This window comes from Amblyomma americanum, chromosome 5 (assembly GCF_052857255.1).
Source record: "Amblyomma americanum isolate KBUSLIRL-KWMA chromosome 5, ASM5285725v1, whole genome shotgun sequence".
NCBI classification, from domain to species: domain Eukaryota; kingdom Metazoa; phylum Arthropoda; class Arachnida; order Ixodida; family Ixodidae; genus Amblyomma; species Amblyomma americanum.
The window spans coordinates 146545126-146572228 of NC_135501.1; the positions used below are offsets into that span (position 1 = coordinate 146545126).

General features: G+C 48.3%; 1 protein-coding gene across 1 annotated transcript in view; it reads left to right on the forward strand.

Annotated features, from left to right (window-relative positions):
* Positions 1-27103, forward strand: part of LOC144132809 (uncharacterized) — a 164809-nt gene that overhangs the window by 124511 nt on the left and 13195 nt on the right. Inside the window, exons 4-6 of the mRNA XM_077665472.1 lie at positions 1382-1471; positions 10902-11096; positions 16464-16648. Of these exons, the coding sequence (XP_077521598.1) occupies positions 1382-1471; positions 10902-11096; positions 16464-16648 (470 nt within the window). The remainder of the gene's footprint in view (positions 1-1381; positions 1472-10901; positions 11097-16463; positions 16649-27103) is intronic.

Genomic DNA, 27103 nt, shown 5'->3' on the forward strand with positions numbered 1-27103 from the left:
GTGATTGCATTCCAGGTGTTATGCGAACTTTCACGGGTACCTAACACGGACACGTCTCTGAAAGCGACTCGTTCATGGTAAGGTCGCAGCTCGGGTTTCCCGGTGATTGCATTGCTCTGCACGTGCCATAATTCGGGCCAGCCTGCCTTCTGAACAAGTAGATGTCCATTTTCCAGCTATGTTCTACAAGGCTACAAAAAGCGCGCTATCTATTGTCGACTCGACGCAGCGGCTCAGTGGCTTTGTGTTCTAGTGCTGACTGCACGATTCCGGATACAAACCCGGACACATTGGCTGCACTTCAATACTGTAAAAATGCAAAAACTCCGCTATGCTGTACAATGCTATTATAAGGTAAAAATTACGGCAGATCAACATCAATCCAAACTGGGCACTAAGCCATGCCTCACATTCAGTGGTAACGTTTTGTCGTGTGAAAATTCCTCAATCAAGTGTAAAATCAATGTATCAGTTTGTCAATCACTCAGTCAAATGATTGTTCAAGTCAATCTGTCAACCTATCAGCCAATGAATTACTGGATCAATTTTCATTTCAATGATTTAAATTTTGCTTCATAGTGGCCTGATTTTGATGGTTGCAGAACGATATTGTTTTTTCTTGTTGGTTTTCTCGTTTGTTCCAGCAGAACACACAAAATTTCTGCATGCTGCTGCGGTCTGGTCTTTTTTTAGTTGAAGCTGGAAGAATCAAAGCAACCTGGCGTTACTAACAAAAAAAGCAAAGTACTTTGTCGCGTATATGTGGCTAAACATTTAATATATTGCGCGTTCTCTCAAAAGAATATTATATGGCGAAAAAAAAGCAGTATTGTGACATTTGCTAATGGAAACACCATTGTTGCTTTTAGGCTGCATTTGATAGCGCTCGCACTAAACTTAAAGCGGCCAAGCGCTCGTTTGCCGCCTACATTGATTAAGAAGAACAATCCTGTGCAAGCCATCTCCTGTGGTCACAATGTTGTTTTGAAATGTATGTGTGCGTAGGTAAACTCCGTTACCTGATATATAACACAGTCACCTCGAGTAGAAAAACAGCCGTCTGGCTCGTTAGCAAGTTAAATGTTACGTTGACATACTGTTGACTTCATTATGCCGAAACTTCCTGACAATTTCTTGAACCTAGCCGAACAAGTGCGATGAAATGACATTAAAGAATACAAATACAAGCAACTGAAAACTAATTTCACCCTTTCATTTGGAAGACCGATCGAAAGGCCAAATAGGTCTTTTTTGAATCGGACGCTCATACTTCTCCTGCATGACGTCGTATTGCCTTGGATCTTCAATTGCGAAACTATAGCCCTGTAATCTCGCAGCTATGCATTCTGTAACACTCAAACACAATGCCTCTTCCTCGCAGGCAATGAGCGGCTTCCTGATGATGATGACGCAGAACGGCAAGCTCCTCTACATCTCGGACAACGCGGCCGAGTACCTGGGTCACTCCATGGTGAGTTCAGCCGCTGCGGCCACTCCGAAATTATGAGGCCCAGATCCGAGACGCATACCAGGGTCTTGCCAGATATGGAGCGGGCGTGTTGTTAACGACCTTTAATTAAAACTCCTCCTTCCTTGCATCGTTAACCTACCGTACATTGCCAAGTGCCGGCTCATAAGCAAGCTTGGGGCAATGCGCGTATGACGGAATTGAGATCTTGGCGACCGATAGGTATAAACAACACCGGCGGGCACAAAAACAACTCCGACACCAAGTCCCGCAAAACGCAGTGACACCCAGCGCTGCTATAAATCACGGCTGGGTGAACTGCAGAGCAGTCAGTATCTCGGGGTCGGGTGATAAGGCATAAACCAGTTAAACTTTTGTCAATGCTGCCCTTGGGCTAGCAGGGATGAAAAATGGAACCAGCGGAGCGGAAAGGAGTATGTTTGGGTTGATATTAGTAAAAGGAAAAAAAGAAAGAAAAACATGGTGGCCAATTTCGAGTGTGCTACATAACTCCCGAAGCGTGAGTGAGTGAGTGAGTGAAAACATTTATTGATTTCCAAAGGGATTCGCGGATCGAAGGCTCCGTCGTCTTCGTGCTTGCGCCGGCGACTAGAGTCTTCTTTCAGCAAGGGTGGGCCCCTATTCCAAGGCTCCAGTGAGTCGTGCTGCACCGGTCGCGTGCTCTATAAAGGCCCTCTGGGCCGTGAGCTCGCTGCTGGTGAGACGGCTCTCCCATTGCTCCGCATTCGGGTGTTTGTGAAATGCCTCGTTACGTTCGCATTCCCATGTGATGTGGTAGAGTGTGGGTATGGCTCCGCACCACGGACAGGTGTCTCTGTATTGCGATGGGTACATTTAGCTTAGTATATATAAATTGGGGAAGGAGTTCGTTTGCAATCTGCGCCAAGCAGTGGCCTCCTCCTTTGTCAGAGCTTTGTGTGGTGGCGGGTATCTAATCCTGACGCCTTTGCATAGGTTTAAAAGTTCTGTGTATCCCCCCTTGCAGGCTTGAAGGTGAAGACCCGTGAAAAAACTTTATCAGTGAAGTAACGAGAACAGTGGCAGTAAAAACCTTTTTCTTTATTGAGGCATCACGAATGTCACCACTTCTAGAGGCAGCAAAAAGGCATCGATTATTTTTAAGCAACCGCGTCCATACGTATTCTAAGCTTCAGTATATGGAACATGCGTAACTGGTAGCCAGTTTTAGGCAGTCTTACATTGGCGGTTACAACGGTAAAATTTAGGTGGGTTTAATCTGACGAGCGGCGTCGAACTTTACTATAGCGAGAACATTCGGCTACTTTCACACGGTGTCTATATACCAGGTCTCCAAGATCACCTTTTTTGTCTTACTTTCTTTTGGCGTGACAGCTGTTACTTCACTAGGATGAATTCCTAACCTATTGATTTGGTCCTATTAATTTGGACACTTGCAAATTTTTGCTGTCTCAGCACCCATAATGATTTTCATAAAACAGAAAATTTTCTAGAGCTGCATGGAAAGTGTATACGTTTCACTGTTCTTGTGGTCAGTATTTGGGAGTGTAGATTTGTGCTGCTTAAGTCATTTCACGCATTCGTAAGGAAGATTCTGTGTACTGGGCCCTTCGTAGCTACAAAAAAAAATATATCAGTTAGAAAGCAAAAGAAGAATATAATAGCCGCAGTAAATGTTGCAAACCCGCATGGCACGTGAAAGGGTTGCGAACTTGCGTCTACCTAATTGAGAATTCAAGTGCCTGTGATGGCTGCATTTTGATGCTTTCTCTAACGAGTACGATCTGCTTCCGCAATAGTCCATTTCTTTGACTGGGCACCAGCGCAGCTGAAGAAAATTATAACGCCTCACAAAAATTGGTTTCGCGCACATTGCTTACATTTATCCTTCGCAGGCTTGCTCGGTTCTAAATAAGTGCCAGCTAAAATCTCTCTTCCGCAAAGGCTTAATTGGTGGCACATAAGTTCGAGTTGAAATCTCCGTTCTCGATGCTTCATTTCTAAAGAGGCCTGTCTATACACACAGTATTCCACTTCAGCGCAAATAGCTACGCCCCTACGTGCCTGCACGACGCCACGGACAAGATGCATCAATTCCGTTTGAAGGGATCGCAGGGGCGTGGCCGATGACGCGTCCGAAGAGGCGTCGCGCAAACCGGACACGGCCACTGCCACGCTCGCTGCATCTGCGGGACGAGCCTCATCCACGGTCATCGCTGGGCGACGCCGCTTAAGGACATAATCGATAAATAAAGGGGAAATGGATGCCAATTAAGTCCGCATCTCAACAAGACGCAAAAAAAAAAAAGGATGCTGTAGGAGAAGAAGCGGTGTCGTTGGTTACACGAGGAGTGACTCTCTCTTGTCGAACGTGTAGTTGATCTCTCTGGCTGCCTCCTTTTGTTTTTTGTATGCGCGTTTCTTTTTTTCTTGCCCTCTCTAAACGTCTCTGGATGCGAGAGCGTATCAGTCGCCCCCTCTCCCTCTTCAAAACCCTCTCCTTTTCTGCTCTCGATCTCCCCGAAGCGCGAGACAGAGATTGAGAAGGAGACCGCACACGACTCATTTCGGGTAATCGCACCTTGAGCCTCGATGCCTGCCGTGATATCCGCATCGGTAGCTCGGGGACATCACGCCTGGCGGGGCGGCGAGTGTTGCTGCAGCTGTCTGGTGTGTAGGCGCCCGCGAAGAACAAAAACACGAACAAATGCATCCATCAGCGCGTGGAGCGTGATGTCCCCGAGCTACATAGCAACGCGTATATCACTCGAAATCATCTCGGTGTCTGCTGAGCGCCGCTCGTGCGGGTCACACTGTACAGTGCCTGAGAGAGCTGATTGTCGCGATGTCCCTGCTCACTGGTCGTTGATAGCCGGCGGTGCGCGCGCACGCAACTGTCTAATGGATAAATATGTTTGTTATATGGGCGTAATCAATGCTCGCTGAGCCAGTCAGCGTTTAAATTGATCGGGAGCGAGCCTCGCTATATGGATTATCACTTCATATTCTGAGGGTAGGGATCATGGAAGGCTTTACAATTCTCTTTTCCGGAAACGCTGATGTCTGATGTTTGATCTTTACACAAGTTTGCTTTGAGGAAAAAATTGGAAGGTACGGATGTTGTGTTTTAAGTCTTGAATTTCCTGGAAAATGTGTAGGAGTTTTGTTTGAGAGTTGTGAAATTCTTCTTTTTAAGCCCAGCAGCCCTCCTCTATTTAATTAAGTTAGTATTGCGCGCTACGAATGAGGCATGATGAGAACTGTAATGCCTTCAAGTGAGCTGTCGGCTTGTCTTGGGGTAATGTACGCTGACGTTGTAAGGATAATAGTTGTATGAGCTACCAATTTCTATTCTCGTCAAGGCTGCAATGCGTTGTTTCAAGATATTGCAAAATTCTCAATAAAGGTGTCGCCTGCCATGAGGTATAGAACAGCACATTGTTTGGAAGCATCCTAGAGTTTGAGTCTCGTTTCGCTAAGATCTATCTAACTGATTGCAATTATTCCTCCGTTATAATTGTGGCAGTGTTGAACAAAGGTGCGTCTTTCAAAAAAAAATGTTCGCTAATCTGCAATTTGTGGGTTGATCTGTGCGGTGACCCTAAAACGGGCGCCCATGAGAAAGCTATGAAGATTGTTTATTTCTTCAATTATTTGTTTGCAGTCATACTGCTATCGCCAAAGACCAGCAAGGCGGGCAAAAATTCACGGAAGAGATAATTTGTAATTGAAAAAAAAAAACATGCGAAATATTAAAAATATCAGAAGATAAATTTCACCCAGAGCAAGAAACTGAACATAACGTATGGTATTAAAACAAATTTCGTGTCTACACAGAACCTCATAGAAGTAATTCACTGATTCTTTGTTCAAATGTTTTGTGGTTTGAAGCCACCAGAAACGTTCAGAATAAATAGGGGCGTTTTCCAGAGAAATTGGCGTACAACGATGATGTACTACAGATATTCTTTGGTCTCCTTTTGTTTTCTCAATATGAATAACCAGCGCTCGTAGAAAGGGTACGGAAGATTCGTTCATTTTTATAGCCTGGGCAGCAGTAATAAGAGTGTTACTAAACGTCGTCAGCAAACAAGATTTCACAGCAGTTGACCAAGCTGACCGCGAGTGGCTGTTTCAACGGCGGCCTTTAGATTCGAGAGGCATTTATACACAAGAAGGCACCCAGTATTACGACTGGCCCTCGATACGGTTGGATGTATTAATCGGCATATTTATCTTAATTACAACTTCTGCTTTACATGCCCAGAACCCCCGTTTCAGGACCTTAAAAAACGCATGTGCACGTGGCCTTGCCCCGCACGCCAAGCAAGAATAGCCCGGAGTCATACGCATATATACTCAGCTACACGAAACCCAACGCCGCAATTAATTAGAGGAACATGCAAGCGAAAAAAAAGAAAAGCACGGTCCAGACGTCACCCGAGCCACTCGCGTAGAAATTGTTTTCCGTTCCCTTTCTCTTATCAGCTTCTCCGCTCGCCGAAAGCGGGGTGTTAATCACGCCTCGTTCGGGCAATGTCGCAACACGGGTCCCCAGCGTCTGTCCAGCAATTGGCAAGCATCTCCTCCCACGCCGACGGCTATGCCTTCAGAAAAGTCAATACGAAAACCACATAGAAAAAGAAGGAAACGCGGGAATTTTTTTCGCGCGCTTTTTGCTTTCCCCACGGCGCTCTGTATACCGGGTGAGTAACAATACGCTGAAGCCCTGTAATGAGTGTGCGAGCGTTAATTAGCAGCATGGGCCGCGTGCCAAGGCTAAGAGCGAGCGCGTGTGCATGTGCGGGCGCAAACAGCCGGAGCCGGCTTCGGTGTTCGGGAGTGCTGTGAGACCGGGCGGAGCACAGAACTGGTAATTGAGTTAGCAGCAGATAAGCGCGCCCTACATGCTCAGGCGACCGCGCCGGTGACGTCGGTGAGAAATCGGTCTGCGCAACGAAAGAACGATGTCGCCGCCGAAGGTGCGGTTAGGATTTCTTCGACAAAAGGCGGTAGACGCTCAGCAGCCGAATAGTTGAGGCAGTCCAGGGTACGGGGAGCTTGCGCTGGAGTTTGCGGTGCCGATCGCAGCGCCATAACACACTGCCTAGCGAGAAGAGCAGGCAGTTTTGGGTAGTACTATCAGTAGGGTGCCTCGATGCCAGCGCTGCGCCGTACGCGCTGGCATCGAGGCACCCTAACTATCAGTACTTTTCCGCGCCACCTTCAGGCGCTTATTGGCGTGAGCCTCCGCGCTCTGTCAAAGGCGCACGTGCCGTGCGTCAGCTGCCTGGGCTACGTCGAGAGAAACTAGACAATGAATGCTGTCAGCCAAACGCGGGTATCTAATCGCGCAGAATGAGTTCTCGCTTTTGCAGCGGCCCAAGCGGCTGGCAAAAAGAGTTTTGAGTCAACGAATGAAACAACTGCAGTGCCCCCTTGGCAGCGCAGGTTCCCCATATAGTCTCCTGGGTAGGGTTACAAAGATGTTTTTGAACCAATGCCTCGTTGTAACGCTTCCAAGTGCCAGAAATGCTAAGACACAAGTACCATAATTTGCATTACAGTAATTTCACAGTGACAACCATGTAGGAGACTTTTTCCGGCCGGACTGATGACCGTAGTAGCGCCGTAAGAGTTCCAAATTCTTGCCTTGCCCGTGGTGGCGCTGAGCGCTGAACATCTTGAAAACATTGGATCTCCTAAATATAGGTGATTCAGTGCAGAAATATGGCGCAAGTCCGGATTCGGTCTTGGGGATAAATAATCGCTATTTTTTTTAGCGCCCACCAGAACAGCTAGCACTCAATCCTTTTAGGTGCTATCCAAATTGTGGAACACTGAAGTAGGGGCATTCAATGATCGTTCTAGAAAGCTTATAATGTTTTGCTAGTGCTTTGATCGCAGCTATGGGGTCCACTGGTGCCAAACTTTGCGCTTTCCAACTGAACAACCCCACTAAATCTTTGGAGCTGGTTTCTCCCTAAAAGAAAACTTCATTACTGTCCTGCATTGTGTACGCAGGGACAGCATCAGAATGGGTCGTTTACAGCTTTCTTGAAAGATGTCGGTATTTTTAGCGCTACGTATAGATGAGGGTGATGGTAATGTCAAGAAGCTTGAGCTGAGAGACCTCATAACCTGCATAAGCGCCTCTGTATAAAACTTAATTACAAAATTTGGCCTCAACTAGACGTTCTCCCCGTCAGCACTGACATGTGTGCGCTGCGGTGTCGGGATCAGTACAGGATCCGTTATGGAACTCATTACCCAATCGATTACCGAATTCATTACCGGATTCACTATCGAATCCTTCATAGCGGATCCTGCGCATGATCTAGTGTCATCGGAACAGCTATAGAGTTAGCTTTCCCTTAGAGAATGTCGTTGAACGCCCATGTTAGAGAGAAAAGAATTCCTCGCTGCTGGCTACCCTTTCGTATTTAGGGTACCACTGCACTCTGCTTCAAGGCACCCTACACAAAGCCCGTAGGACAGAATGGGCGGGGAAGGAGCGCGGCTGCTGTGCCTACGCGCTTTGTGCAGTGCCTGCCCCTCGCCTGCACCCGCAGCCTCCATTTCGCCATGCCCTGAAGTCTCGTCTCAAAGCGGCCGAACGGACCGAGGTCGGGGCTGCTCGAACACGCACACGCGGGTTTTCGTTCCAGGCACTGCCCGCATGATCGTTAGCCGGCGAGATGGAAGCCAGATACAACGAACAGTGCACACATACGGGACGTTTCTGTCTCTGCTAAGGCTCGAAAAAGGAGCCGCGAACGAGGCGATAACGCGGCCTCGTTTGCACTGTGTACGTTTTGTGCGCAGTTGTTACCACCTGGATTCAGCCCACGGGCGAAGTTATTCGCAAGGGTTAGGTTTCACTCCGTCATTATTTGTTTATCGGGAGTCTCTCTTGAACGGACCGAGGCTCGGAGCTGATTGAGCACAAATAACCACTGTTAATAATGTCAAACTCGGGTATTCCCGGAGAAAAAAATATGAGGCAGCCAACGAAACGAGCTGTCAGCGAATAGCCATATGGGAACGAACCAAAGAAACTCGCTTATCTACGCAAATGTTTTGGTGTAATAGTCACAGGAGGAAAACAACAAAAATAAAATAAAGATCGGCTAACGTTTGGAGAAGCCGAAGCGTACCTTAATTCATCTGATTGGTCGAAATCGAGATAAGTATCCGCAATTAAGACTGGCTTAGCTCCAGCGATTAAAGAAACATAAGTCAGATGTTGGGCCGCATGTCCTAATCTTGATGTTGGGATAAATGGTAATTGCTTTTTCTTATTGTTTCGTTTCGTTTGCATTCTGGTTTTAACGAAAAAAATAATACAGTAACAGGCGTGGCTGGTTTTGTTGGGCGTTACGCACTACTTGCTGAACGTCTCTCAATAACAAGCAGTGATTACAAAATATGCGCCCAGTCGAGGAGTGATTTATATCTGCCTCCTTGCGAAAGTTGCCAGTTAACATAGGTGCTTTGGCCGTTTACTGACGGTATGCCGTGCCGAGCTTGATCTGTGGGGGCAGCCTTCCGGTTCATATAGGGAAGGGCCATTAAGAATGGGCATGCATGCACAGTAAAAAAAGTTCCCCCTCCCATCCCAACTTCCATGAACAACATGTATGCCAAGCGCCTCAAATTTTATTTTTTGACTAGTCATGCCCACGCCTACGGCTCGGCTTTTTTTTTTTTTTGGGGGGGGGGGGGTGAGCGTTCCTCAGCATGTGTGTTTTATTTGCTATTATTTTGCACAATCTATAGTCATTAGTTGCCGCCCTATTTACGTTAATTTTTCGGTTTCCTTCCTCTTTTGTGGGGCCTCTCCAGAGATCTTTTGAGGCTAAGTTAATACAGTTCATAAAGCCATCTTTGGAAGTGTCTGATGATGGCAGCGCCACTAACTATTATGTTAAAAAATATTTTCCTGATAAAAACACTCATGCCCTGAATTATCAGTGCTGCATGCGCACCGAAGCCTCTTCTCTTTCTCGCACGAAGCCTCTTTCCAATATTGGCAAATGCGAAAGGCAACTCACTATAAGCTAGGAATTTGAAAGGGGTTAATCCCAGCAGGTACCTTTCCGTGACGTCATGAGCGCCGTGCAATGAACCGACGCCGAATTTTATGGTCTTCGCTGTGTAGGCTTTGAAAGCAGAAGGCTGCTGCCGTGTCTGACGTCGTCGTGGGTTCCCTATCTTGCCCGACGTCATCAGTGCGCAGAAAGACAAGATACAGAAACCAAGAGAAAAAATTATTTTCTCTCTCTGACGTTGGTGCGCATCGAATAATTTGCGATGAGATGAGAGCCGGCCTTTCTCTTTCAGCTGAAGTTGGCTTACGCGACTCGCTGCAATAACGTTATGAACGCGTTTGTTGAAGCCGCCGCGGTCGCTCAGTGGTTAGGGCGCTCGACTACTGATCCGGAGTTCCCGGGTTCGAACCCGACCGCGGCGGCTGCGTTTTTATGGAGGAAAAACGCTAAGGCGCCCGTGTGCTGTGCGATGTCAGTGCACGTTAAAGATCCCCAGGTGGTCGAAATTATTCCGGAGCCCTCCGCTACGGCACCTCTTTCTTCTTTCACTCCCTCCTTTATCCCTTCCCCTACGGCGCGGTTCAGGTGTCCAACGATATATGAGACAGATACTGCGCCATTTCCTTTCCCCAAAAAGCAATAAATAAAAACCAAGAACGCGTTTGTTGAAATCCTTTTCGGCTTCTCTAATCAACAAAACTCATTCCTGACTAACGTTTCTTGCCTACATTAAAAAGCCACTTACACATCAAACCATCAAACGTTCGCCACCAAGTGACGTATTCCGAGTATCTCTAATTTATTTGCTTGATGACTTATTGACGCCGACATTGTAGAAATATGTTAGCAGAATTATTCCGAAACAATAACAATCATGCCCTGAATAAAGCGAAAGAAAAAGGCAAATGCGTAATTTTGTCATGACCCTGCCGGTTCAAAATCATAGCGTGTAAAAGTAAAGAAGGAGAGTGCCAAAAGTATATAGCGTGAACTACAGGCCACAGGGCTTCAGTTGGTGCTTTTCGGTTTGCACCCAAAGAGCATATCTGCAGCTGCGTACCACAGATTCTTGAAAGTTATCAACTATTCGCTTACAAAATCCTTAGAGAGTCTATAGACTGTCCTAGGCTTTTGTCTATGAAGTCTATAGGCTTTATATATACAGACATCTCCTATAGGGTAGTCTGTAGGTAACACATAGTCCTAGAGGCAGTCTATAGTTTAATATATGAATTTATGGCTTTACACTTTGTAGATTTTTTCATAGACAGTCTATAGACTATGATTAAACAAAAGGAAGTAACTAAAGGAACGCAATAAACTACATAAGAAATCTATAGATCATTTTTATAAGGGATCGCGCCTCTTGCAATGCTGCGCAGGAGGACTTGCTGATCCACGGAGACAGCGTGTACGACATCATCGAGAAGCAGGACCACCAGGCCATCCAGGCGGAGCTGATGCGCAGCCCCAACCCGCTGGGGGTGCTGCACCACGCACCCGACACGCGCCTCTTCCTCTGCCGCATGAATGTGTCCCGGAACGCCCGACGACAGATGCGCTTCGGAGACCAGAAGGTGCGTCTATGCGGGTGTCTCTCTCTCTCTCTCTCTCTATACTTAGTGGGCATTGTTAGTGCAGTAATAACGGAAACAATAGTTCGAAAATACTCCGGACTACTCAGTCGCGCTGTCACAGTCGCATATAGTCCGATACATGTCCAGAAAAAAACGACTTCTCGCCTTCAAAGAAGCCCCTTCCGGCCAATGGCTTCGGCCAATTCTCCTGAACCTCCTAGCGTGAAAATGCAGGGAGTGGCAGATGTAACGTCATAGTCCTCTTCCTGCATTGTCGGGGATAGTCTCCTCCGTGTGTTGTCACGCCACTCCCTGTGTTGCCATGGTGCTCAAGCTAGAAGGTTCATGAGAATCGGCCGACGCCATTGGCTGGAAGGGGGTTCTGTGAAGGGGAAAAGCCGCTTTTTTCGTGACTTGTATCCGACTTCAACGAGTTCTTCACATCCCTATGTAAAAATTATCGTGAGTTTTCTGCGTCTTGCGGCCGTAAAGGCGTACAGTAGTATACAACTCATACAACCTGGATAGCAACCCTAGCAATGTATACTTTTATGGTTTCTTATCAAGTATTTAGGCGGAAAAGCCAACAAAGTCTGTAGCAATCTAGTGAAAGTAAGCATTACTACTGTTTTAGAGATGTTTGCTTTGAAAGTGCAGTTTTGTCACCATTAGATTAACAGCCCAGTCAAGTTCGCACTAAAACGGACGTTCAAGTTTTTTTCCTTCAATAGCCTGCGGACTTCCTTGCACACAAAAGAGCTGTACCTGGCGACGCTCGAGCAGTTCTGCGTTAAAATAACAAAATAAAAAAGGAGGTTACAAACGGAAATGCAACGCGATGACTAATGTTCGCACGGATAAATATCTGTGACGTCTGTATGTCGCGCGTCATCTTTGAGCACACGCTCCACGCATATAAAACCTCATTTGATAGTCCTTTACAAGAGGCTGCAATCTGGCCTTCCTTATGGCTCGGAGTACACGCTATTAATAACCGTTGCGTTCAGAGATTCGCCGAATTGCTGGGCATTGCGAGTTGTCGTTGAATACCGCGCAAGGCAGCAAACCATACAGTGTGAAGCATCGCGCCGGTTTCAGCCAAATGAATATCTCCCTGGCTGATTTGTCTCTCTGGGGTGGCAAGGGTGGATTCACACACTAGCGCCGATGCAGAAAATCCCCGGACGTTGATGTCCGTCAAATTTCCTCGCTTTCAATGCCAGGCGCGTAAGTGCGGTTGAGCGAAGCTACCTCCAGGAAGCGATGCGATTGTGCCTGGCCACTTTGTTCCATCACAGAGCGTGACGGTGGGCGCTCGCGCGCGCTCACGGAAGCGCGAATTTTACTGACAGCTCCATTGAAGCCATGCCGTAGGCCGGTTCAGAGAAGCGACTCGCGTCGTGCTGAAGCCGGGAATTCCCGCCGGCCGTTGGACAGCGGCAGCAGCGGCGGCTCGCTGTGATCGCTGTGATCGCTGTTAGTATCACCAGAAACAGCGGCTATGGCGACGCTTCGAGTCGTCGCAGCATCCAGCGGGCTCTCAGTGCAGAAACAGGGGTCCTTCACTGCTACACTAGCATGAAATAGAAGCGGGTTGAACCCGTTGCTGCCTATCAGTTGTTCACAAACGGGACGCACCCGCTGAACTCTGAAGTGACTTTCAACAGCCGTGGTGCAAGGCTGTGCGCACGAAATTAGCTGCATTCTTCTCCAGATTTTTCGAGCTCGCACAGGTCAAGATGGAGGCCCGTACAAGTGACCTTCGCTGGGAATAATGTCAATGCTCCGAGCGGATAACCATATGGCAGAGCTCTGTGGAGAATTTAGAGGGAAGGGCTGCTTACGCATGAACGAGAAGAATTCTGCGAAAGGTCGATTCCTGCAACACAAAACGTCCATGTCGTAGCAAGCACAGCAAGAAAAAGAAAGAAGAAATGAAAGAAAGGAACACAAAGAAAAAGAAGGGCATAAGAAGTAGGAAAAGAAAAGGACACGGCCGATCGAATCGCCAGAGATGACCCTCGCGGCGTAAGGGTGATTGAAAGCTCGTTTTCCCACCGCAGTGACTGCCGCCCCTACTCGATCCTTTGACAAAGGAAGAAACGGAAAGTGCTCAAGAGGAGAGTGAGGTCACCGGAACCGCCGTCCGCAGTGGATATACGAAGCCCTCTTTCCCGGCCCCTTATGTCTAGCCAGTCTTTCTTGTATGAACGATACACGAATGGCCGGCACTTACATCCCTCCCGGTTATGGGATCGCCGAACCCCCCCCCCCCCCCCCCCCCCCCCACACACACACACACGATGACGGCCCTTCGAAAGGAACGACCACGCGTCACAACAATGCGTCGAAATGGAAAGCGGAAGCTGTGCGAAGTAAGGCATGCACACAGATGCTCTTAGGTAATTGCTGTACACTGTATGTCGACGTTGCCGAAATATACAAGGCCTTTCGTTTTAATGCTTTCGAAGGATTTGTGAAAGCGGAAAGAGCGATCGCCGTCGGTCAGTAACGAGTGGCAGGATGCCCACCCTGCAAAAGTAGGCAGGTGTCCACCTGCCCGTTGTAGGCGGGCAGCTTTCGAGTGGCCTGCGAAATGGCCCAACTTTGTTTAGCCACAGTGGCGAGGGTAACCGCGCTTTCGAAGTTATAAAAAGTGATACGGCGATTACTTACGACCGGCTACAGCTACAAATCACTAATTACGATTAGGCGCCTGTCGGTAATAGTTCAAACTTAACTATTCGAGTTAAGTTAATAATCTACTAGTTAACACGACTCGCCTGTCTTCTGGCGTCCTCCTACACTCGTAGAACTATGTCGCAAAAAGCGTCTCTTTACCTTAAATAGAAATTAGTGGCGGGCTCCCCTGAAACATTAGGCGCATATGCACATCAAATCCTCCAATTTTGTCCCGCACAGATTCAGTAATTTAGCCGGAATGTTATGGAATCGTCAAGCTGGATGTGGCGCCTTCGATACCAGAGGAAATCATATTGTTTAGCAAGGGCAGCCAGTGTGCGCGACACAGCCGATTAAAAATAAAAAAAAAGAACGCAGGAAGTACAGAGAGGGCCCGAAATGCTGACGTGCAAGAAAGCCTGAAGTAAACATTCTACGGCCTTTGAGTGCCCAAATCATACCGTCAAGGTGGGTCGAGTGAGCCAAGTGGCCGCCATATCCCTAACGCGAAAGTAACAACAACAACAAGAAAACTGGCAACAAAGCCCCGCTACGCAAGGACACTCAGTGCATACGCAAAACACTTCCATCCGGAACGCTCGGTCCCGACGTAATAGCCGTGTTTCCTTCCCAGGCACTTCGCTGCGTACGCAACCACGTACCCTCCGCACTCTGAAGAGAGGTCTGCATAGCGTTCACATCCGGACTCGGGCAGTCAGCGACGCATTCCGTCGAAGAAATGAGTTCTGTACTGCTCGGCCATAGCAGCAGCAACAGACGATTCGTATATACGAAACGATCAGCGGCTGCTCTCGCAGACGACAACCAACAATGCGTGTACTACACGGCCTCTTCTGCGCGGTAAAGAGGAGCGGGTCGTCTGCCCGGACGGAGTTGCAGACGACGTATACAGACGATTGCTCCTGGGATCCAAAGAAGAAAGAAAAAAGAAAAGAAACTGCAGAGAGAGAAAGAGAGAGCCCGATTTGCTTTTCTCGAAATGAGAAAAGAATCTCTTTTGTATACAGCGGCCAGGGTATGCGGTCGAATTTCGTTCTTTCTTTTTCCCCGCCGATGCCTGGGAACGAAACAATCTTGGCTTTCTCCTCTGGGCCAACCCGCCCCGCCCCTAGCGGCAAAGACGCGCAGTGATTCTTGAAGCTGGAACGTCCCTTCTGCCATGCCTTCTGCAGCGAAGATGCATCGGCCATCGAGAGGGTCCTTTGCTTCGTCTGTTATATATTTTTTTCCTTGCTTTGCTCTTTCAACAAGAGGGCTAGAAATGGAGAGGCGTTCCGCGTATCGTTCCCTGTTCCGCTCGGCTGCCCCCGATGACCCTTGTCGCCGGAACTGCGTTCCTAGCGTTGTGCCTGCGGTTACATTTCGAGCCAAACTGTACGTTCAAGCGGCGCGACAAGGCTGGGGTTTAAGAGTGGTCGAAACTTCAATGAGGGGGAGTTATAAGCTCGTCAGCTCTCTTTACTAATGTAAATACTCCATCCAGCGCTGGCTCGCGTTCAACGCTACACCTCAGGGCTTCATGGAACAGCGTTTGTCTTCTGCAGAGCCACTCGCAGTTATATACTTTTATAAAACTGCGCGCATTAGTAACATGCTTCGAACTTAATGACATAAAGTTGACTGTGAGGCATCTGTTTTAAAAATAGCTTAATGACGGATTTCGTCGTTTCTGGTTTGTGGTCGCACTTTCTTTGGCCGGGAAATTCGGGGAGCTCCTTCGTGTGTTCATTTTTGTGGTGGACCAAATACAGGTACACTAGGCAACGCAAGGCCAGAATACAGTTTTTGTGTGTTTTATATGTACTCTGCTGTTCTGAAGCTGAGCTTTACACCTAAGACGACGTGAAGGGTTTGTTAATCTGCCTGAATTTGTCACGGGCGTAAATTTTCTTTCCTGGTGACTTCATAAAGTTTTCTGATGCCACGCTCTCTGGCTCAACTTGTTTACTGTGACTCAAACCTCAGGGGCACCACGTGGCTAGTGCTTACAATTGTAAATACGTCGCGTAGAATTAATTATTCAAAGCCCTTCAATAATCGGTTTTATCTGGAAAAGGGGAACGTACTTGACTAGCACCGTTGAAAGCCTTGCGCCTCCATGTCCGCAGATACATTGTAGATCCTAGAGTGCTTTATAGATGTTTCTTGTTCATAACTGGGCTGTTTAGTAATGCACAAAGAAAGATTAGAAAGCATACAAATAAGGCGCAAATCAGCCGAAGCCGTTTGCGGATACCTAGGATTACCATGGAGTCACGTTTTCACGCCAGTGCGACGTATTTGTATTTGTTCAGGGTCATTCACGCTTCTCGGACTCAATTTAGTGTATATTAGTCATTCGCGTTCTTTCCACTAAACAGGCCTGTGCAATACAAAGCGCCGCCGCGGTGGCTGAGTGGTTATGGCGCTAGGCTGTTGGCCCGAAAGACGCGGGTCCGATCCCTGCCACTCTAGGCGAAATTCTAGAGGCCCGGGTACTGTGCGATGTCAGTGCACGTTAAAGAACCCCAGGTGGTCGAAATTTCCGGAGCCCTTCACTACGGCGTCCCTCATAGCCTGAATCGCTTTGGGACGTCAAACCCTCATAAACCAAGCAATACAAAGCGATGCCCCTCATGTCCAACTTTCGATCACTGAGCCTGTCTGTTCGTTCTGCTCCCGCAGGTGGTGCTGGTGCAGGGCCACTTCGTCTCCTACCTGCCCCTGTGCAGCCGCAACGAGCCCGTGTTCCTGGCCACGTGCACCCCCGTCGCCATGCCCGAGACGCGAGAGTGCGTCGTGCAGGGCTCCACCTCAGTGTTCACCTCCATTCACTCCATGGACATGAAGTTCCTACACCTGGACAGGAAGTGAGTGGCACTCTCTCTCCTGCTGCATGGCATCGCCGCCAGCCACCATCTCATTCGCTGCAAGCTGGAAACCTTTTCTGCGAACTTTGTGAGAGTCTGTCATAGCATTGGTGCAACCGCGACCATCGACAGAACGGGAGCGCTCCCAACAAGCATCGGTGCCTAAACTTCCATTGATTTTGCCGATACTATTACAGGCGGAACTTGCTGGTACCGAGGCTGCATCGGCCGGAAAGTCCTGTATTTTTCGCCCGGCGCAATTTCAGCACCGGCAAACGCCGTTGATAAGAGTGCCGTCGCTCAAGCGCTCTCGCTTAACCCGCAGTCACAGTGGTCACCAAACTTTTCACAAATACTGTACATACCTGCACCTGTCCAACGCATGATTTAACCATTATTCCCGCTTCTCCGTCGAAGGTTCCTGCCTCATACCTCCATCTTGTCATTATCTCTGTCACTCTGTTTTTCAAATCATCTTCAAGTTATAACCTTTTATAATGATAGCGCCGAGCTGTGCCCAGATTTAGCCTCGCACTCGGTGCAGGTTGAAGCCGAAATGTGCAGCATGTCTGAAATAAAGGAGGCAAGGATTCTATGAATTCTATGGCGTACGCCAGCGTTCCATACATTTTCCTGCCTATAAAAACGCGTCTATCTACTCTGTTTCCCTTCTTGTCGTTGGCAACATTTTGTTTTAATCTCTCTACCCACTCTAACTGCTTACACGTTCAAGACACTTCATGAAAATTGGTCACTTTTTAGATAGTGGTTGTGCGATCAAGGTGACCTTTTTCTAGAGGGTCAGCGCGTGATATATCTTCCTTCTTGCTCGCTGGCTGAGATCGCTTAATGCGAGGAAAGAAAGCACACCAGTTTTCAGTAGATGGTGAAAAAAAAAGCAAATTTCGTGCATTCCGGAAGCAGAAGCACAACGAATGAAAGGGACCGCTTCCGCAGCTAGCTGCTTCCGACACGGCGCCCTGGTTCCGCCTGCAACGAGCACAGGCCCGCACAAAGAAGTAGCGGTGCCATACACCTCATTTCATTCTTTTTTTTTCTCACTATACAGTGAAATACTTGATGAACGAGAGGCCAGCGAGAATGAAAAATGAGTTGATGTCATCAAAGTGCATCACGTACACTAGTGCAGAAACGAAGAGGGAAGAAAAAGTCAGCTTAGCGTGAGAGTGTGCTGAAGGTTAAAAACTATCTTCAGATACAAAGCGATCGTGTCGTGAGTAGTTGCGGCGTTAAGGAGAGATTGAACCGCGATGCAAGTACGGCCTCCTACAGGAGAGACTAGATCTCAGAAGAAGTCAGTGCGACATTTTGCAGTCCTACAACCACAGCACAACGTGTTGTAGCATACCCTTCGAAGCACTGTGCTCTTCGAAACAAACAAACATAGAATAATTAAAGCAGTTGCCCACTTTTCGCTCTCATCAGAGACTAGGAAAGTATATTGATAACATACAGCTATCAGTGCACTATAGATTATTGTATCGGCTCCCTACAGGAGCCAGTGCTTCGCGTTTGCTTTCCCTGCGCTACTAACGCCTCTATTGGCCAAGCTCGACCACTTTGTTCAAAAGCATACATGGGCTGCGGAGAAGCCAGCACCTCCGCATGGTTTCGCATTTGACTGCTTTCAAAATCGCTTGGTTCATCTACTAATCTTCTATTCTTCGGTATTTGTTTTGTCCGAGTACACGTGTTCCAGTCAGGAGACATTTTTATATCAAACGATTCAATTTTCTGATAAGTTTTGTATAATTCTTACAGAGAAAGCGCTTCTGAATTGTGGCATTTAGAAGAAATGGCAGCATCAAATGGACATAGGGAGCATTTTTCTTGTAGCATTTTGAGATGTGTCTTGATTCAGTCGACGCGTTACTAACAAGCCGCGTGATTCACTGCATCACTATTTTGGAATATAGAAAGTTCGGCAGCCAAAAATAAGCGGATTGAGCCAGACGTCCGCTCTAGCCAATCCGACATGCAATTACTGCGTCCTTTTGTGATAAATGGGGTGCTTGGGAAAGCAATATGGTGGGCCTACGCGCAACTCTGGTGCGTGTAGGGAATTGTACAGTAACTCTAGAGTGCGCCGGCTCCCAGCGCCATCCGGACGAGACCACCCAAGGTGTAGCGTTAGCGAGTGTGCCCACAGCCTGGTGCGTAATTGTTTATTTATATCAGTTGCGTTACTCCACTTCGAAACCGGGCTCTCTCCAGTGCCCACTTCGTGGTGGCTAACAGACGCTAGCGCCGCCTCTGAGCACGACATTCAGTTATCAGTGGCGCCCTGCAAAATGTGTTCCTCCCCATATCTGTTTGCTGGGCAGCGCTAAACTGTTCCTCTGAAAGCGGTAGGTGGCAAGACAGTCTGCAAACCTCCAATGTTTCGCGCAGTTACAGCGCCAGTTTATGATACATAGGACCTGCAAGAAGTTTCTCAGCTTGCATGGTCAAAGTGTTCGGGTCTGGCATACGAGTGCATAGCTGATGCCGGCGGACTAACTAAACTATATTCTCCTTGAGCAGCTTGTAAATGAGATGCGGAAGTTTAGGCGACGCGATTCCCAGAGAAACTCTTTCGTACTACTATCGCTGTTTATGTAGAGTCGCTACTTTTCGCTGACAAAACTATGCTAAGTTTCTCCGCCCCCGAAGCTGCTTGATTTTGCGCCCTGGACGCATTCTTCCATCCTCATTGAAGGTGTGGCTTCTTGCAATAGCGTCCAACAGCAAACGAATGCGCACATACACTGTTTGAGTTTCCTGCTTCGGTCACCTTCTTCTCCGCTTCTGTCTTTTGGTTTCGTGTCTTCTTCCTCTGAAGCGTTCTTCTTTGCCCGCTTTCTTCTATGCTACACATATTTTCCCCCAGCTTCGCATCTTTCTGGCTGAGTTCTGCCAGCTTCTTACGTTTCCTCCGCTTCTACCAGCCGGTCACGTGGTTCTCCTTCTTACTCCCCAGTGCATACAGTGCCCTACTCTTCTTAGGAGCCCCGTGTTCCCGCTTCAGACGGACGCGTGCGTGACTGTCGGGTCCCGAGCGTATAATAATAACGCGGCAGCCACTCGGGAGGCGTAAAAAGAGGCGCAACTAGGTTTCCCACTTGGGCGACGCAGCGCGCATCCAGAAACCACATAAAGGGTGGCAGCTGTTCGCCGCTGTTACAGTGTGTCGCGGACCAAGGGGGGCTTCTTTAAACCGCCGCCGACGACGACGAAGTTCCAGGGGCGAATGCTTGGGGGCATTGTGCTCACAGTATGAGCGCAAGAGGAAAATCCATTTGCATGACAAAAACATGTTTTCCTCCGCCGAGGGAGTCCGTTGGTTGAAGATTTACGTGACGGGTACTGGCATAGCGGGTTCGGCAAGAACGGTAACGCTACAGCGAAAACGTGAGGTGTGAGTTGCGGGACGCAATTAACGCAGTCGGAAGAGGTTCTCGTCGTTATAGAGAGGGCATTGAAGAGGACCGTATACAGAGGCTGCGCAAGGCGGAAACTGCATAAGCTTGAATAAATAAAGGGAATGAAAGGATTGAGTGCTTAGAAAACAGGGTGCCGAACTTGGCAGGTTTCAGACAATAGGAGCCCTCTTCATGCAGCGTTGGTTCCGCGTGTGCGAGACGCATTTCTGGTTGGTTTGGTTTATGGAGGCTTAACGTACCAAAGCGACTCAGGCTATGAGAGACGCCTTAGTGAAGGGCTCCGGAGATTTCGGCCACCCGGGTTTCTTTAACGTGCACTGACATCGCACAGTACACAGGCCTCTAGAATTTCACCTCCATCAAAATGCGACCGCCGCAGCCGGGATCGAACCCGCGTCTTTTGGGCCAGCAGCCGAGCGCCGTAACCACTCGGTCACCGCTGCGGCTCTGCAAGACGCATTTCTGTAGCAGCAGATTTCAAAACGGCAAAGCTAGTTCAAAGGGGTTAAACTTCTAAGCTGGACATATCTCGAAATACCCCGTCTCTCCTGCTGCGGAAACACGTGGTCTTGTGCTTTTACTTACCACTGCACGTACTGTCGGTGTCCTTAACGATTGCGAAATGCAGTACGGGGTCGGAGCTCTACTATAAAACCAGTTACAGACTGGCGATGCTAAGAAGTTGTTCATTCTGCTGTTACACTGTATGATTTCCTGTAGTGTTCTAGCAAGTGTCATGACGAGCACCAAGCAGAACGAGACTGCTAGAAAGCAGAAATGAAAACAGTCTTCCCAGTGGAGCGTTCTAAAATAGATCCTTTACGTCTTTTATTACACTGGCATTAGACGCGAGGAAGAAAGTAGGGTGCTAAAGATTACCACATACAGCCATACATAGAAGCCTGCGGAATGCAAGAAACCCTAAAAAGCTGAATTCTCTCGGTGCCGGCTGATGGAATTCAGAACAAACCTTTCCGTACATGGGAGCATGGTTTTGCGGAAGGGTTGTTGTCTTTTTTCGCAGTTTTCGTTGTCCGAAAATTTTTATGGGCAGCTGCATGTGATTTCTCTGCGCTGTGTACACATTTAACATTAACCCACACGCGCTGAGTTAGGAGTAGAGCGTGGTTACTGGAGCGTTGATACTGGCTATGCGTAACGAGAGTTGCCCAGATTTTTTCCAAGTAGCTCAAATGTAATAAGCGCAGTAGCAGGATGATGGCCTTAGTTTAAAAACGAATTTTGTAGTTATATTTGTTTTAGGACGGTACTCTTATGCTCTCATCCTTTGTGGCATGGAACGATGTGCGCCGAGCCTTGCTACGACAAGCGCCTTTTTGAATGAAGAGAAAAAAATTGTCATTGGAAACTGCGGGCAACATTACGCAGCGTTGTTCCGACACAGGAGGCACGTGCTGTAACCACGGTCTTTGACACTGTCTTTGTCAGCCTAATAAGGTGTATTAAGGATTAAGGTGAAGAAGTCGGGAAAACAACTGCAACCCTAGGGAACAGGAACACCCACAGGCCATACCCAAGGCAATTAGGCCCAAAGAGGCGCTGCGTGCGGCGCATAGTAGCGGCTGGTAGCGACCGTGCTGCACTTTGCAGGGTCAAGCTCGTTATAAAGGCGGCCTAAGCTGCGCACGAAAAGACGTGCTCGGGATGCAGACACGCATCTGCATCGTGGCGTTCGTTCTTAATCATCCTGGCGGCGGCTTTCCTCGCTCGTGATCATCTCGCACTGCTCGCGTCCTGGCCTAGTTCTCCCGGTCAGCCGTTCGTCGTGGCTCTGCACGTGGTGTCCGGCATGCGAGCACCGGATCGATGCCGAACCTCTGGCCAGACATACATAACAGCCGCGCTCAACAAGGAAAAGCAGGAGTCGTCCGCGCTGTAAATCAGATGCCCGGCAGAGCACGCCTGTTGTACACCCTGCCACTGCTGCGCTTTGGAGACGTTCTTCGTGAAACATTTCACTGCTAATCCGCGGCCCCATACAGGCTGGCACAATTAGAACGTGAACCTCCAAGAGGATATAGTCACTGAGCCGGCTTCAGCGTGCGTTTGCTTGGATCGTGCCATGAGCTGTCCAGTAACCCGTCCCGCTCCTGCTAACGAGCGCATGCGCAGTTGAGGGCACCATTCGGGGCTTGAGGAAGGAAAGGGAGGATTCAGAGCGTTCCCATTAACGCTTGCATTAGCTGGAATCGCGTGGGAAAACGGTGGCGCGTGTTTTGCTATTGATCCTTAATCACGAAGGCTGTTTGCACCTATTGGAGGGCGCACGACGGATCGTGAGTCAGTAGGCTTTGAAAAGTACAGCGCTCTAAATAGTTTCAAGCTCTGGTCGGTTAGGCCGGCGGTGCCAGCTGAAGGCGGCATAAGGAGCTTCGTAATTTTCGCGTTTCTTGTCGAGTTCAGAGTCCAGACAAGAAAGAGCAGACTTGTACCGGCGTGGCAAAGTCGCTATTGGCAAGTCTTGATCGCCACTATCTCTGGTAGCTAGTAAAGCCTGATGACTTTGACGCACATGGCCGGACTACACCTAGTGAGCTCCTATCCATGGTAGTTTGTTTCCTCTTGTGCTGGAACGAGGGCATCAAGCCGTGCCTTCCAGCAGCCATATGCAAGTTCCAGAGCACTGTGCACTTCGCAGTTTTTCCATGGATGGCCTGTGTCTTAGTGGAAGGTACTGTGTTCAAAACTGCTCCTACAGAAAATGCTGATTTGCTGCATATCATTAGCCAGAGTTTGCACCGTGACATGTTCCTGCAGCATAACGCTAACAAGAGGCGAGACATGAAGGAAAGGTTGTCGTTCCAGTAAGATGGCAAGACGCGCGTCCTTTACATTGAAGAGCGCTGTGATTGAATGAAAAGAGCCTTTCACTAAAGCATGAACAACTCACACCCTTGTTCAAAAAACGTGGTCGCAAGGTCCCCAGCTGTGCCATGTAGTTGGGTACCGAAGTAGTTCCTGAGGCTTGAAATCCTTAGAAAGCGAACAGTTTTATCGTCATCTTTCAGGACTTTTGAAGTTCATGGGTCTGTAACCATGAAGGAACTTTCTTATTACTGCTGCGCAGTGGCAAAATACCGGTAGATCTATAATGCACCGCTTGAAACGCACGTGTTGTCGCACACGGCCAATGAGGGAACCTTGTTGTAGTTTGCGTGTAATTTGGAATACGCTTGTCTTATAGCGATCAAAGCTCGCAATACCTTCAAATAGGGGTTAATAAACATTTCTGCTCACTTTATTCTGTCTGCACTCGGCCGCAGTGTTGCTTGCTTACGCCGGCTGCGAATGATCGTTTGAAACCTTGACTGCGGAATTCTTCGGCATAGTTTTGTGCACAAAATTGCGTCTTGTATATGCGGCTAGCAAACCGCGACAACCAACAGTGAAAACTGTAACGTTCGCCAAGAATGTCCAGGATAAGCGCAAATTGGAGACATGGTAGTAGTAACATTGTTAACCCCCTTGTCCTACAGTCAGGTGTAGTTACTTGTGATACCGAGGGAGCGGGGTGTTCCAGTTAGCGCACAACTCATAAACCGATATGATTACAAATCTGTTATGGATTGCAACAAAGCTTGCGACGCAGGGTAGTTTGTGGTAGCGCACAACATTCCTTCGTATGTCGGCCGTGCGCCTGATTGGCCGAAAGCGGACGCAAAGTCTGCAGGACGCGCGGAGCGCACGTAACGTTTGCGTTCCCGGATGCGTGCGCGTAGACGTGCCACGACGCTGCTGCTGCTACTCCGCCGCCTACTTCCATTTTCACCCGGCCGCCTCGTTGCATGGCAGGTACTATCTTCTCTCTCGAGCCTCGCTCTTCAGAGGAGATCTTCGAGGGGCGGCTGACATGCCTTCTTCATCAGCCGCCTCTTCTATTGTTTCCAAACCGTGTCCTGTTAATCTCCGCCAACTATGCATGGAGCACCCTACGGGAAGGCGGGGCGTGATTCTTCAGTGATGGCGACCCTTTGAGCGAGCGGGATGATCGCCGCGTGGCGTGACGTTAGGAGAACCTTAGCCTCGAGCTACGAGCTTGTAGAAGACGTGCTTTGCAGATGTGTAATTGTTTTGTCAAAAACATTGTGGAAGCGTGCGCCTGCCGGTAGCGTGAGCATCACTGCTTGGAGTGCGCCGGAGGTCATATGTACGCAGAGGTGTTCTGGTGTTGTATTAGAACGCAACACATAATGAGCTTGATCCACTCTCTTTAGTTTTTATAAACAGTTTGTTCTTTGCGACGAGGATTTTTGTGCACTTCTATTAAGATGACAATAGATTAAAGCACTGAAAGCATGCGCTCTGAACAAAATCTGGATGTTCATTTAGACACACGGGCACCATACTACAGCGGACCGACGGGTTAAAAAAATAACGTAAATAGAGTTCTGTAGAGGTTGGTGTCATGTTACAGGAATGATCAGTAAAACAACTTGTAATATTTACTGGCAGTCTCATTATATTCGCAGTTCTCATTATATTACTGGCAGTTCTCATTGTGGTATGCTAGCTTGTTGATTACCATCAATGCAACGTCCCTTTCGAGATGTTCTATTTTTTTAGGCTCTCTAGTTCATGAAGAAATTCATTACTTCACAGAAGTGCAATATCACTTGTTTTCTTGGGAGGACGTTTTGGCGGGCGATTAAGTAATTACGAGACCTGCATGGCTTGACTTAGTTTACACACTTATAAAGTTTTCACTTCACGTTTGGGATACTTTCCTTTTAAGTTCGATGAATGTGCGCATCTCCTTAGTCTGTGCTACGCTCTCATGCGTAGACAATTGTTCCAGTGGCATCTTTGTAAACAGCTTGTATACAATAATAAGCTTCAGAACATAGCGAAAAGAAAGATCTGGCGAGAGCTTAAGCTGTTAGGACATCAGGTTTTGGCAGTAGATGAGGATGGCGTGCCACGAAATACAGTAATGGTGGTGTATGTTGGCAGGGCTTTGCAAGATTCTCTTAGTTGTCGAGCCCAGAGTCAATTTTAGTACCATTTAGTACTACGGTGCTGGTAATGAGAGCCGCAGTCGCTTTCAAGGATAGAGAGTTTTAACTAGATGCTTGACTATCTATCAAAAGTTGTGGGCCACCCTTGTTGGTACTGTCCGCAGTAGGGTACCATTCCTTGGGAAATATTAAGATGCTGTTTATGAATGGTTAATGCAGCATGAAGTAAAAAAAAGCTGTCTAATGAATCTGCCTAATGACTGAGCATGCAGGTCTTATAAAAGGCGCTGTGCTCGACTGATGGTTCTATCAGCGACCTACTAGTTATTTTTTTTCTGTAAAAGATACGCTTCTTCCGCAACACTCGGATCTCTTAGGCCTACGTTCGCCTCTAGAGAAGAAATTACCTTTCATTTCCTGTTCTTCCGTAGAAAAAAATGGGCCGTGCTATGCTTTTCCTTATTCCTGTTCGTTTTCGCACGGTATTGTTAGCTGTACAACATAAACCTCATTACCAGATGAGTGTTATAGTTGAGTTTAAAAGAACGTCTTCTTGGGCGAGGTGGTCAGAATTCATCTTTGGTACTAGGCGCGAACACACACAGAACACAAGGAAGCGAACGGAACAAAGCGCCTGTCCTTTGTCGGTTTGTCTAAGGCGCTTTGTCCCGTTCCCATCCTTGTGTTCTGTCTGTGTTCGCGCCTAGTACCAAAGATGAGTTATAGTTGAGGCAGGCAGTAAGAATAACTTCCCTCAGCCGCCACGTCAGGACAAAATCATATTTGGTACTCAAATTGTGTTCTATTCATTCGCTTTTATTTTTAGATGTGTTTGAAATATAAACCCGATTCGCTTGTTGTTATTAACTTCATTTGAATCTTCTGCTTACTAATATTGTCTTTTTTAAAATGTGCACACGTATTTCACCCGTTAGTACTTTCCAATTCTTGTGTCTTGCATCACCGTTACTTCGAAGTGCGACAACAAGCCGTCCTCCTCGGTTCTCCAGCAGGCAGGGGACGCGTCTAAAGCTTTCCGCTTCCTTATGCCAGGTTAAACGAAGGCCCATAAAAAATACGCAACGCAGCCGTCAACGAATAACTCGCTGACCACCGTCTACGAATGAGCCAGAATTAGAGCGGCCACCACAAGCCGGACGCGGAGACCTTTTTGAAAGCTCTAAGCGCATCTTCATTTCCGAGCTGTCGGCAGCGGGCAGACCATATGTCTTGCAGACATGGACTTAGATCCCGAGGAAAACAAATACAATGCGCAAGAGATCACTTGTGGCGAGCGCCACACCGGCGGCGGCGCTGGGAGCTTCGTTTCGCGCTTGAAGTAGCAACGCATCATCCGTATAAGCATCCATTCCGTTTGGGCCACTTAGTATAGAGAACCGATCCGAGCCGAGCAACCAGGAAAGATGATGGAGGCGTGGACGCCCGGATAGCGGGGGAACGAGCCCAAGACTGGAGGGTACAACGCAAGACGTGGACGGACATTGACAAATGGACGAGCCCGGTCACGGATGATTTGGACCGGCTTCCCGAGCGCTTCTCATCACGTAGGAGGAAGTTTTTTCCGCGTCCCGCTCTTAAACGCGCCGCCCTCTCCGTTTGAAAGGCGCAGAGAATACGCCATCTCCTCCTCTTAATGAGTACCGAGTCTTCGCCGGCGCGCACAATACCTTTTATAAAAAACATCGTGTAACAACCGGGCTATAGAGAAGAACGCAAGCGGAAAAACGCGGCATCGCTGCGCGGTGAGGGAAGGCGCTAGAGGCGAACCCGCGACCAAGAACAAAACGAACCAAAAGGTGCGCACAAAACGGTCTGCGAGCGACTCGACAAAACGGAACGCTTGACCATAGTGACCCGCCCGTGGGCTGTAGGTGCCCAGCGCTTTCCAGGCGGGAAAGAAGGCATGGAAGCGCGCGCAGGCGCATTTTGTGCCGAGCCACAATCGTGGCTGGGCAGCAGTACGTTACGGAGCTTCTGAACGATGCGTATATACTAGGTCCGTGTTGAATAGCTCG